This window comes from Pelodiscus sinensis, chromosome 1, assembly GCF_049634645.1.
Source record: "Pelodiscus sinensis isolate JC-2024 chromosome 1, ASM4963464v1, whole genome shotgun sequence".
NCBI classification, from domain to species: Eukaryota; Metazoa; Chordata; order Testudines; family Trionychidae; genus Pelodiscus; species Pelodiscus sinensis.
The window spans coordinates 291,269,404-291,282,089 of NC_134711.1; the positions used below are offsets into that span (position 1 = coordinate 291,269,404).

At 38.6% G+C, this 12,686-nt stretch overlaps 1 protein-coding gene across 5 annotated transcripts in view; it reads right to left on the bottom strand.

The window, feature by feature from the left end:
* Positions 1-12,384, bottom strand: part of INTS6 (integrator complex subunit 6) — a 110,570-nt gene extending 98,186 nt beyond the window's left edge. For 2 of the 5 annotated variants that reach the window (XR_012900687.1, XM_075919091.1), the window contains exons 1-3: positions 11,830-12,384; positions 11,575-11,652; positions 10,709-10,858 (exon numbers count right to left, since the gene is read on the bottom strand). Coding sequence is in view for 4 of the 5 variants with exons in the window: in XM_075919091.1 (XP_075775206.1) it covers positions 10,709-10,858; positions 11,575-11,652; positions 11,830-11,940 (339 nt within the window). In the remaining variant the exon portion in view is untranslated. Of the gene's footprint in view, positions 1-10,708; positions 10,859-11,342; positions 11,469-11,574; positions 11,653-11,829 lie in introns of those variants that run through there. The other 3 variants (XM_075919093.1, XM_075919089.1, XM_075919092.1) reach the window with 3 other exon arrangements.
* Between the last annotated feature and the right edge of the window lie 302 nt (positions 12,385-12,686).

Consider the following 12,686-nt stretch of genomic DNA (forward strand, 5'->3'; position numbering starts at 1 on the left):
AACTCAAACAATATTGATGAGTTTTGCTCAAACACAAACCAAGAACCACGCACAGAAGATTTAATATAAATGGGAGAACATATTTCAGAGTATGTTAAGAGCATGTTAACATGCACGTATAGACAGAGAAATCTGAATCAAAATGGAAGCACATCTCACTAAAAGACAATAGGCCTTGCATTCATTTAGTACAAACTTTTAAACAAATCTCCTTTCCACATAAGAAATCAGAACAGATCACGAGAGAGAAATTATGTAAGAACTAATTGAAGAGAATTCTAAAAGGGGATTATATAAATTATTTGAACTTTTTGGACAGTAAACTTTAAAGTGCTGTAAGTTAGACTACTTCCTTGATAAACTGAGAATAAAATCCATGAATCCTGAGCAATCTGTGATAATTGGATCAATTTTTAAAAGGTATTTAAGCATCTGGTGGGATTTTCAAAAGCACTGAGATGCTTAAAATTCATTTCAATGGATTTTAGACACCGAGATGTTTCTGAAAATTCTAGACGATGCTTAAATACCTTTTAAAAGGTTGCCAAATGTCATATTGCAATTCACTGTCAAGTAACTACAAGAGCATTGAGCTCATTACACCTAGTGAAGATCAAGAAATAAGAATTATCAAACAGTTCTGCTGTACTCATTTTGTATCACTTTTGCTTGAAATCCAGAATTCTCACCAAACTATTGCCAGGATGTTCAACACTGGGTTGCACTATAAAAAGTTATTAAGCTTGCCAACTAGAAATCAAGAATGTCAATTTCACTGAAAATATTAGAGAGCTACTGAGACCATATCTAATTTGCTTAATTTTTGTGAAAACAACAGTAACAATGTGTGAGTGAATATACTGTAAAAATGGCACTTTTGTATTAGGTTTAAAACTTATCTGTCGTATTGAATCTTGTTTATTAAAATGCAAAAAAAAGTATGCACAGCTTGTTACAGATTAATAAAGAAGCTCTCCCACGTATGCTGGTATAATCACTTTGAAATTGTGATTCCCTACCTCCTCTTGAGGGCCTAGTGAATATACTTAAAAGTTATTTAGAATCTAAATATATTTCTAACTAATTATATTTTTATTCTTTTATACCAAAAAGCAAAAATGTTTGTACATAAATTTTGGGCTTAAACTGTTTAGAAAAAGGGTAGTAAGAGGTATTTTTACTTATCTTCCCTTCCTGCAAAAATATTAGCACCTTTACTTTTAAAATCTATCCTAAGGAATTTAGATCCAAAGATGATTTTAGTCATGTGTTCTAAATACATCTGTAGAGAGCTTGAGCCAATTCCAAAAACAACTGACTTCACTGGGCTTTAAATCAAATCCTAAATTACTGCAGCCTTTTTATTTTACTGGATTGATAATTCTTTCCATACTTAAGTATATTTTTAAAAAGTAATATGAAACGGAGGATTTTGTGAGCAAAATTATCTATATTCAGATCTTAACAATGCCCTTTAAAATGTGCATTAATAAAAATTGGATCTCACTCCTTTCATCTAGGTGAACATAAAACACAGATTCCATTTGACGTTTGTTTGGGTTTTTTGGAAGACTCACAAAGGAGTTGACTAAGGTCACGGATACAACACTGAATAAATAAAAATGAGACCAACAAAAGTATTGCTAAACAGTGCCACTCAAAATAAGTGGTGGCATGATGTGGAGCTAAATACAATATGATAAAGCCAACCATATTTGTAAAGTCCATGAAGAAATTTGATTTTCTAAGATTAAAAAATTGCCTAGTGATTAAGCACAGGACTGGGAATTAAGAAATCAAGATTGTATTTGCAGCTGAATCAAAGACTCCTGTGCAACCCCAAGCCAGAATATTATGAGTTCAATTTCTTAATGTTTGTAAGGCACTTTGACATGCTTAAGTGGAGGATCAAGTAAGATGCAAAGCATTACATCCTTGCTCAACACTATGAGCAAGTATGACTTGTTTCCAACTAATCACTCTGGCAACAGCAGAAGCATTTGGCCAGGCATTGGACTAGAAAAGGAAATAAGGATGCATGAGTGGCTACAAAGACCCATCTTCGAAATTAATGTATTTTATGACTTTATACGTAGGTAGATTTTTTAAAGAATATAAAAAACCCATTGCTGTCATAATTCTGCACGTTTGATATTGTCTACGTTTTGCAATTATATTCAATTTTGTACCACTAATATACTATTACAGTGTAGCTACAGAACATTATCATTCACTGTAGACAAACCAAGTATAATAATGTAACATCAGCCACAGTGTCTTAGGAGGTGATGTTCTCCACCATAAGGCTGATTTTGAGCAAATGTCTTCCAGGTTTTCCATCTGGAACCTGAGCTATACATGATATACTCATTACCCAAATGCTTTTAGGTCTACTCCAAACACATTAAAAAGCAGAGATGAGGAAGATGTTCTTATTTAGTGCCCTAAGTCATTTAAACAGCAAATTATGATTTACATGAAAATAGTAGTCAGTCATGTAGAATCACTCAACTGTTGGTGTTCTAGCTGCGTTCCACATAGATCTTTTACTAGAAGGAACAATTGTTCACAATGTATCGGCACCTCAAGATGATCTCTCCACAGGAGTTACCACACCAAACATATTATATTTGCATGCTACCTCTAGTGGCAGCCAATAATTAATACCACAAAGAAAGGAAACCCCATAAAAGATCAAGGCAATTGTGAAATACTGTAAATTGGAGATGACTGGGATGGACACAGGAAAAAAACCTTAACATGTATAAGCAATTATTTTATGCCCAGAAAATGCAAATATTATGAATCAGATGAAAATGTAAAGTCTGAACAACAGGGCACGTAACAACTATGTTTGAGTTGTTAGTTACAACCAAACTTATTTTCAACCAGACTTGTATGTTTTTGGAACGCAGATATATTTGGAAACCATAGTACTTAGTGGAATAGAATATATGCCACGCTTTCTGGTAGCACAGCTATTTAAAAAGCCTGTAGATACTGAACACCATGTAACTGTGCTAGCTGTCACCATGGTCAAAAGGTGTTTGTCAAGCATAACTCAGATAAATCCATGCTTGACAAACATTTTAGGACAGCCATTGTAGCTAGAATAGTCATGGCTTGTAACATGGATTGCACCAGAGTCTCATTACATATTGTTTTTCTTTTATAAACAATTAAGTATTGCCTTGCTCTGAAACATAAGGACTCAAGTTTTTCTTGTTGATATTAATATCTCGGCAATTAAATATTAATGACTTCCCATTTATTTGTAATAATTCAATTTAAGACACTAATCCAGTACTTGAGACACCTGAGTTAAAGTCCCTGCACCACCACATTCTTCTTGTGTGACCTTGAGCAAATCACTTTCTTTCTGTGCCTTAGTTCCCCATCTGTAAAACAGGGATTATACAACAAACTATCCCACAGCATGCTGTGAGGATAAAGATATCAAAGATTGTGAGATGCTCTGATATTACAGTAATGAGGAATATATGCATAGCTAAGGAGAGAAATAGCTGTACGATAGATTACTAAAGAGCCCAGTAGAGTCAGGAACCAAAGTCAGAGTACAGATTTCATTAAACATTTCCCAGTCTAATTTCAATAACATATTTTGACAGTGAGGAATCTAAGACTACACACTTTTCAAATGAGGTGGGCTATAGCAGAGGAAAAAGACTTGCATAGCTATAATAAGATTGTATGAAGTTAAGACTACTAATATGAATGTATTCTTCGAAAATACCACAGAGAAAAAACACGTGACCAAAAATAATGGAATAACCATGGGTTACGTTACATTTAAAATAAGAGATCTGTTGAGATATAGGAAAGATTTGCATTTAGAAAAGTCACCTTGAGTTTAACCCTTTCAAGAAAAATTAAGATACTTAAAATTAGAGGAAGATTGACCTACCCCCTTTGGAGAACTAACATTAACTATCACTCTCGTGTCAATGCATATAGAATGTACAGCTTGATACGGGGATCACCCAGTTATTAAAATAACCAAGCATACTGAACATGCTCTCAAGATTGCAGAATAAACAGAACAATGGCTGTAAACAACTGAAAATGTGCCCAGATAACATAAGGCTAAGAGGCAACAGCTTGAATTGGAAACATGCTCCTGTAAAGAAAATTTGTTCAGAGATAGGAATACTGTGTGAAATGAGAGAGATTGCACCTCTCTTAACCACTAGTATTCAAAAATAATTTTCAGTGATGCATCTTTAACAGAATCTTTGGAATCACAAAGTTTCACAAGAGGTAGCAGTGACCGAGGACAGGAAAGATCTGAAGTTTGATAGTAGCAGCTACTCTGAGCTCCCAAGGAAAGGGAAAGCACAATACTGAGCAGGATATATTCATATCACTTAGTTGAAGTATATTAATTGTTTTCAGCATCTCCCTTGACTGCTTTTATGCAAGTTACTGTTACTTACCTGACGCCTGCTCAGAAAATATTTCATTAAACGAGAGTATAAGTAAGCGCTGAATTGCAGTCTTACCAGTCAAGGCTTAATCCAAAAAAACACTATTTTTCTTTCCACCCCCTTTCCTACAGCCTATTTCTGCCTTTCTGATGGCAATTAGCTATGTCATCTTGAAAACGGGTTAGTGAAAGGCAAAACTAGCAGCACTTGAGTCAAAGACATAAATATTAGGGAATTCAGTTGTCCATCCCAAAATACGCTTTCCCTCTGATTAAAAGAATATACTTGAATACCTGAAAATCAAAATGAGCAAAGCTTTGTTGGTATTTTAATATCAGGAAATATCTCAAATAGAAGACACCTACTTTCTACTAATGGAATAGGACAAGAAAGTTTTATATCTGTGAAATTAAGATAGACTTCATGTAACCTTGTTAACCAAGATGAGTCTTTCTTTTCAGAACATCATTTAAAAATACATTAAGCTACCCAAGCTAGATAAATAAGGCAAGGGATTTTAAAGATGTGAACATGTCTCAAAATGTAAAGACCACTAGACATTCATTCATTCCATAGCAAAGAGGTCACTGAGGAAGGCCCAAGCTCCAACTAAAGATCTGAAATTAAGCATGGTTTCTTAACTGATACTGTGGAACAAGAGAGATATCCAGAAATCTAAACTATTCTAGGAAAGCAGTGGAGAGGATGGCATAACTAGAGATCAGAGAATGTAACGCCTTATCCCAAAAACATATAATTGGAAGGCAAAATACTCAAACTTGGTGATAACATCCAATGAAGTATGAAAGGCAAAAATTCCAACTCGCCTAAGCCCTCTACATGAATTTCTTGAGCGGACACCTAGAATCAGTTACAGATGGGAAACTTATGATGAATTTACATTATATATTTTGTAGCCTGCTCTAATTCTATTAACCCCCTTATTTTTGCAACTTTCAGGCCCTAAAACTGTAGTGCTCCTGCCTCTTTATGGATGAAATTCTCTCTGGACTGTGTCCAGAATTGCTTTGAGTAGAATTTTTTAAGTGGGGGACAGGAGAGAAAAAGAAAATGCAGTTTCTCTAGGGCAGTACAAACTTCTATCATCATCAAAAAGCAATAAAAAAAGAAAATGCCACTGCAACAGTACAAGTCTGACATGGCAGAGAACGTTAATCTAAACTCAGGCTGCAAATCTGGATGTACCTGTCAAAGCACAGGTCATTACAATGCACTATTTTTCACCTTTGAATGCCACGAGATTTATACTTAAAAGATTTAGATTTTTTTTTAATAAGGAAGGGATTGCAAACAAGATCACTACATTCTCTGCCCATGCCCAAAATCATGAGCTCCAGGTCACATGATGCACAAGCCAGAAATACGTTCCATATCTTCAAACAGGCTCGTAACTTTAAAACATCTGGCCAAAACTCACTTTTCCTTGTCAAAAAGCTACTAATACAAATTTTCTAAGGTAAACCCAACTATTTAAATTACTATTCAAAGTCATCACAAACTAAGATGACAACTAGTGTAAAATATAACACATGCAATTTAAGATGACACGGTACAGTGAGGCACTCTTTACAACACATCACTCAAAAGATGTTTAGATAAGGTGGCATTATATAAATAGGTCACCCGTTTAATCAAAATGACCGAGGTTCAAGCTCAATTACCCAATATTTTTATTAATTTATGTTACTCTGACACAGGTGAAGATCCATAGATTGAAATGTATTACTAGTTCAATAAAATTGGATAAAATAAGTCTTTTCACAAGCATAAATAAGATGCCTTGCCTCTCTTACACAATGTAAATGTGCTACAAATTAGTAATAGTTCATATATTTAATTTAAAAAATACTGATCCTCTGCAGATTGTGTAAATATTCCAGTGATCAGAATAAATTAAAAATTTCTCTTGAATCTACAAATAGCTTTAAGGAAAAACTAAGTAAAACTCAAGTAGTGAAGAAGCCAAAATGAGGCTACTTGAAAAAAGATTGCAAATTGGATAAAATTTGGACAATTGGGTTATTTTCTAAAAAAAAAATCCCATTATATACATAAACCCCCTCAATGGATAGGATGGTTAATCTCTTTATAGCCTTTGGCTTATTCCAAAATGGCTTAAGGTAGCCTTCATGTAGTTTAGAGTCCAATTTGATTTTAAGTTATTTTCTGCCTCAAAGTTTCTTACCCAGATATTTGTAAATGCTCAAAATTACAACTAGCCAAAACTTTTTTCAGCAAATAGGTTCAGGGATACTAAAATTTTGAAAAATTGTCATTTTACCATATTGTTTAAGAGGGGGTAGGAAAAAATCCAAGAGATTCAAAACATTTTGTTTCAACATTTTCAGAATAAAACATTTTGATTTTCTGGCTTGAAACCACTTTCTATTTAAAAATTCTCAACAAATAAAAATATTAAAACATTTAAAAATAGTCAAGCTGAAATAAGTTTCAATTTTGTCAAAATATTTTGTTCAACGCTACACAAAATTCTATTGAATTTTTAAATTGCAAACTAATCAAAAATGGCTTTTTCCCAGCTCTACCTGAAAGTCTGCTAGTGAGAGTTCTAGCAATTCAACCTAGTGTAGACAATGGATAGAGAAGCCCATCTAAGAGAAAACATTATAAAACAAGTAAATGAAGTAAGTGCAAGCTAGGCTTGCAAAGTTACAAAGGTGATGTAATATTCAGTAAATGTATAAAGTCAATGTATTTACATGGCTTCTCTATTCTACAAAAGCGGCGAGGAGTCCTGTGGCACCTTATAGACTAACTGAAGTGTAGGAGCATAAGCTTTCGTGGGCAAAGACCCACTTCGTCAGATTCTCTATTCTACACATCTTTATTTGGTCTGTCTTTTGTTAGTAAAGCTTAACTAATGAAGATCCACAGTAAGGTGTACAGGACCAGTACCTTTTAGTGGTAATGTTAAAGACTCTTTCAAAAACCTCTGAGGTTCATCTGGGAAGCCACACACACAGTGAAATAAGTCAAACTATTGCACTTTGTGAACTTTGCTAGAGCCAAGGAAAGATAATATACAGTTTAACATCAAGTGTAAAGTGTTACACAAATGAAAGGGACACAGCCAATATAAAAAAAATCCCATTTCTGTCTGAAAACTCAGCTGCAGTAGGTACAATTAAACGCTTATGTTATAACTACCATTAGGAAAAATGTTTTTCCTCTAGGCAGATCCACTGTTCCCATTTAGTAGGACAGTTTCTTCTGTGTTGAGAAAAACCTTCAAAAACAAGGGAGCAGAAAAACCTTTGTCAAAACACTTTGAAGGGGGTTTATAAACTCAGGAAACATGTTTAAAAACTCTTCTATTAGAAACTAGAAATTTTTTTCCAACTTAATTTTTAAAAATTAGGTTAAGAGCCCCTTTCAGACCTGACTGTGAAATTATGTTACCATGACATGTCTATGCAAGTGGTAACTCAAACATTGCTATTATCTGTTTCTGAGTTAGTATCAATGCAATATACAAATAATAAACTGGGATATTTGTATTAAGGCTCAAGCAGAGGTGATGCAAAGAAATTTACATCAGAAGTTTTCCTCAAATTTAATGTCAGAACAAACGTTCAGCTATCAGTCTGACCCAGGAAGCCTGCTCATGGTAAACTCTGGCCAACTTCAAAAAGTGTCAAATATAATGATTGGCCTAGCCATTTAGATATACAATTCAGAAGTTGGATGGCTTAACCAGGTTTAATCTTACAAAAGCTCATAAGACATGTTTCGAACTTAATAAGAACAAATTTGTTCTACAACTCAAGTACTAGAAACAAAAGGAATCCAATCAAGTATTTTAGAAGCTTGCCAATCCAATGGAAGGGGAAGAGGCAGATACATAACTTGAGAGAAGAGACAGCCTGATATAATTGCCCCAAAAATACTTTATTAAAATGTTTATATTTATGTTGCATGTTATATCTTATCTAATACCTATTAGATATTATTTATTTATAAATTGTTCTGTCTTCTCAATCCAGGAAAGAAGAGCTCTAGCTACTCTATTTTAGATAGCTGAACTAGACTGGTTGAGATATTCAGGCGGTCTCATCAGTATAAGGGTTTTTTTCCCCTAAGCCTTCAGTTCAAAAAAATTAGATGAGTAAAAGTATTCTACTATCTCCAATATTTCTACAGCAATTGAATATTCTTACCCATTTTATCTTCCTGAATTATTTCCACATGCTTTGCAACATGTACATTTTAATGTTTATTTTCAGAAGTGCTGTTTTACAGTGGATCTTCACATTGTTGATGTCAGTTGACAGGATGGCAATATATACTGTGTATAGGCCAATGTGAACTTGAAGGACCAGTTCAGTCCACGAAGTGGATTCCAGCGCATTTATGTAATACAAAATGTTAGCTTAATTTATGAAAAAGTTCTATCCTGATTAGGGATGCCTGAATGGGAACTACAGCAGCATAGGACCTAGCAGAACAAATCTATTTAACACAGTCACCTATTTTTGTAAAAGACACTGAAAAAAGTTAAGAAAAGATTGTTTAATCATGTGAGTGAATACCTGCACATACCATAAGCCATTCTCCTTTGTCAATTCTACATGTGGAACAGTTTGAAGTACCTGATAAACCTTGTTTAAAAGTTAACATATCTAAAAGAGTAAGGGTGTTTCTGAGGTTAGAAAGAGACCTGGAATCAAAGATCTAAGGACTAGAGAAACCAGGCACAAATGAAAACAATGCAGATGCTCGAAAGTCAATGAAAAGTATTCATTCTTCATAGCATAACCAGCCAGGGGAAGCCAGGGCATCAACTCAATTGCCCACTTGAATTTAAAAGCGGACTCACCCATGGCATGTGATGTTTTATGAGTGAATATCACTGCTGTATTCATTATCAATAGCTAAGGCAAAGGATGGATTATGGGTTTGGATTTTTTTGAATCTGTGATGGTAAGTTTTCATGAAAACTTTGTAAGGCTGACCTAAGTCAAACAGGAACGAAGGAAAGCAGAAAAACAGGTGAATACATGTGTGTGTATAAGAGGGCCATGCATGGAAACAGACTAAAAAGATTAGCTTTACGTGTGAAATTAGTATATTTCAAAATTTTGTCACCAAGATTGCATTTAAAAACATGTTTAGGGTGACTTGGCAGTGCAACATAGTGAAACATGGGAAATAAGAATTTTCCTCCTACACAAACAGAACATGGCAACACAGATATATGCTCAGTCTCAGAGCATTTGGTTGAAGCAACTTATTTTTTAAACAAACAGCAGCAGCCTTTCTTCCTCTCAGAGGGCATTACATCACAGGAGAAAATAAAAAGGGGAAATGTGAGGCTAATAGGGCAAGTAAGTGCAAAATATACATTTAATATGTGTACCCATTAGCAATGCTCTCCACTACTATGCAAAACTCGAGCTGGATTCATATTCCAAGTCTCTTACTCTTCAGGCCAGGAGCAACTGAGAGTGTTTCCAAATATATATTCAACCCAAGGAAGAATGCAAGTAAGTGCCTTATTGTTTTACAGTGACCCACACTGTTGATTAAATATAATGTTGACATGCTCCAAAAGAAGTCCTGTTCAAATCCTTCTGAGCCAGAAGGATGGCAGCTCCAGTACAAGTTGTCAGCGAAGCCAGAGCTTTTCAGGGCTTTAATATGAGGGAAAGAGATTGAATGATACAGGAATATGCAAAGACAGAAGCAGTGGTCTAATTAATTAATAAACCAATACTTGATTAAACCTCTGTTCCAGTTAACCTAATAGCTAGGTCCCCACAGTGGCTAACAATAAGTGTACTTCAGCGAGAAGCTAAACCCCCAAAGTCCCCCCAACTGATTGGGTACCACCTATGTTACACGTAAGAGAAAATATATTTATGACCACTGCATGCGATTGGGTAATGTGCTGAAATATAAGGTTTCATTATCTTGAACATAATATACCAAAAATGTACACGTGTGAACTGAAAAAAAATGTAAATCAATGCTTGTGTTTGTGTTTTAAAAAACTCAAGAAGTTTTAAACAGATATGAAATAAAAAATGAATTAAAACTGGGTGCAAAACTACATCCTAGTTATGGGTTTCCCAATTGTCTCAGCACTGTTTATTTGTAAAATAGTTTCCGTTATGTTTTACTCTTCATATTTCACAGAGGCTATTATTTTGGTCAACTAATCATGTGTGGTCTCTGAAAGTGTTTTTTAAAAAAGTGTTTACACCTATTCATATTCAACCTACCTGCCCATAGTTGTCTATGCCAGTTACTAATCTATTTAAGTTTAATAAATCAAAAGCTGTCCTTAGAGACTGGCCAAGAGTCGTAAGTCCCTCAGCTTGAAGGTTTTTCAATTCATTCATAAAGGTTGCATGGTTTTCTTTCCAGCCAGCCTGCAAAGAGAAAGGCAAGAATGCTTATCTTTCAGATGATAGCAGTATACATGGAGAGCCTTCTGTTACAGATTACAAAAATGGTTTCTTCCTCTCTTTCATGTATGAAGTTAAAAAATACCCCCACAAACTATCAACTCATCTTAGAGCCTTAACTAAGAACCCCTTCTGTTCTAAAGACTTCATATACCATCTCTCACACACACCCCCCAGCTCGCAGCCGTCCCCCTCGCAGGAGAATATCGGTGCTTGGTTTCACGGTTTGAGGTGCAAAGAGTGAGCCTATAAGTTATAACTTATTGAGGATCACTGAAATAACCAGAGCCTGGTCCACGGCAGCGGCCGGGGCCGGTCAATGACCTACAGCAGGTTCCCTTCTGATGTGTCATGTGGAGGCTCCGGGTCTCCACGCACAACAAGGGCGAAGCGCCCAGCCTAGGCTGCCCGGCCCTAAGCAGGTACCGCTCCTCGCCGCCGAACTCGCCTTAGAGTTGCTGTCACTTCTCCTAACTTGAATCAATATCCCCCACAGTCCATTGCTGCTCGCACACCGCACAGGAAAAATGTCGGCCATGTTGATGTCAGCGCCGCCGCCGCTGCCAGAGCCTGTGTGTGCCTGTGCGGGGCGAGCTGCGCTGCGCCGCGCCGCCGGGAGCGCGGGGGAGGGGAGAGGCGGGCGGACGGCCCGGGGGAGGAGGGCGATTCGCGGGGGTTACCTTGATCGCGTGGGGAGGCTCCTCGAAAGTGACCAGCATGTACCTGTCTCCTCTGCTGGCGGGGTCCCGGGCGCGGAGCTGCGGGCACAAAGCGCAGGGTTACCCGAGGGAGCCAGCAGCAGCGCCCCGCATGCGAGCCCCCGCCCGGCCTCCGCAGGTCCGCACCCCCCAACCCCGGGCAGCAGGGCGACCTCCCCCCCCCCACCTCAACCCACCCCCTCTCTCGCCGCCGCCTCTCGCAGGCAGAGCCGGTACCTTCATAAAAGTCTCTACAGCGCCTTTGGCTATGTCCAGATAGGTGGTGCCCAGATGGGTGCGCTGGTTCATGGAGGCGGACGTGTCTATCAGGAAGAGTAAGATGGGCATAGTGCGAAGCAGCAGCGGGGCCGGCGGCTACATGGACAGGGGCGGGGGTCAGACACGAGGGGGCGGGCGGGCAGTGGGGGCTATGAGTGCGCTGCACGGGGAGAGACGCCTCCCCGCGCCCCGTTCGCCTTTGTGTGAGGACCCTGCACAGGCTGGTTTATAAGGAAAAGGCGGACGGGGGCTGCACTGCTGCTGCTGCCGCCGCCGGCCCCCCTGTTGATGTTACTCAGAAGTTTCAGGCGGAGCAGCCGCGACCCACCCACCCCGACACTTTCTCTCTCTGACTGAGGCGCTTCCTCGCTCGCAGCCCGCTTTTAAGGCAGCCTGGGCAGGTCGGGAGCCGCCCCCTAAAGGCACGTCCACGGGCCACGTGACGGCCTCCCTGCCCCGCCATTGGACTCCCGACGACCCTTCATTAGCATATTTAAATCACGGGGAAAAGGGGAACGAGGCGGATCCAGCCACTGAAGGGAAGGCGGTTGACGAGCACGCGTTCCAGCTGCGCGCATGCGCGTTGCTGCTCCGACCGGGTGGGGGTGCTGCTGCAATGACATAGTCGCCCCCAGCTGCCCCGTTCTGGGAAGGGAGGAAGGGATCCATCGGAAAACGCTGAGGGAGACGGGGTGGGGGAGGGGCGCGGGCGTTGCTAGTGAGGTAATTCGGCCGTCGGACAGGCCTGTGAAGCTGCCCGCGAGGGGGCCGGAGGCCCGGCCGCGGGAGCGGCTACGGGGATGAGGCCCGAGCGG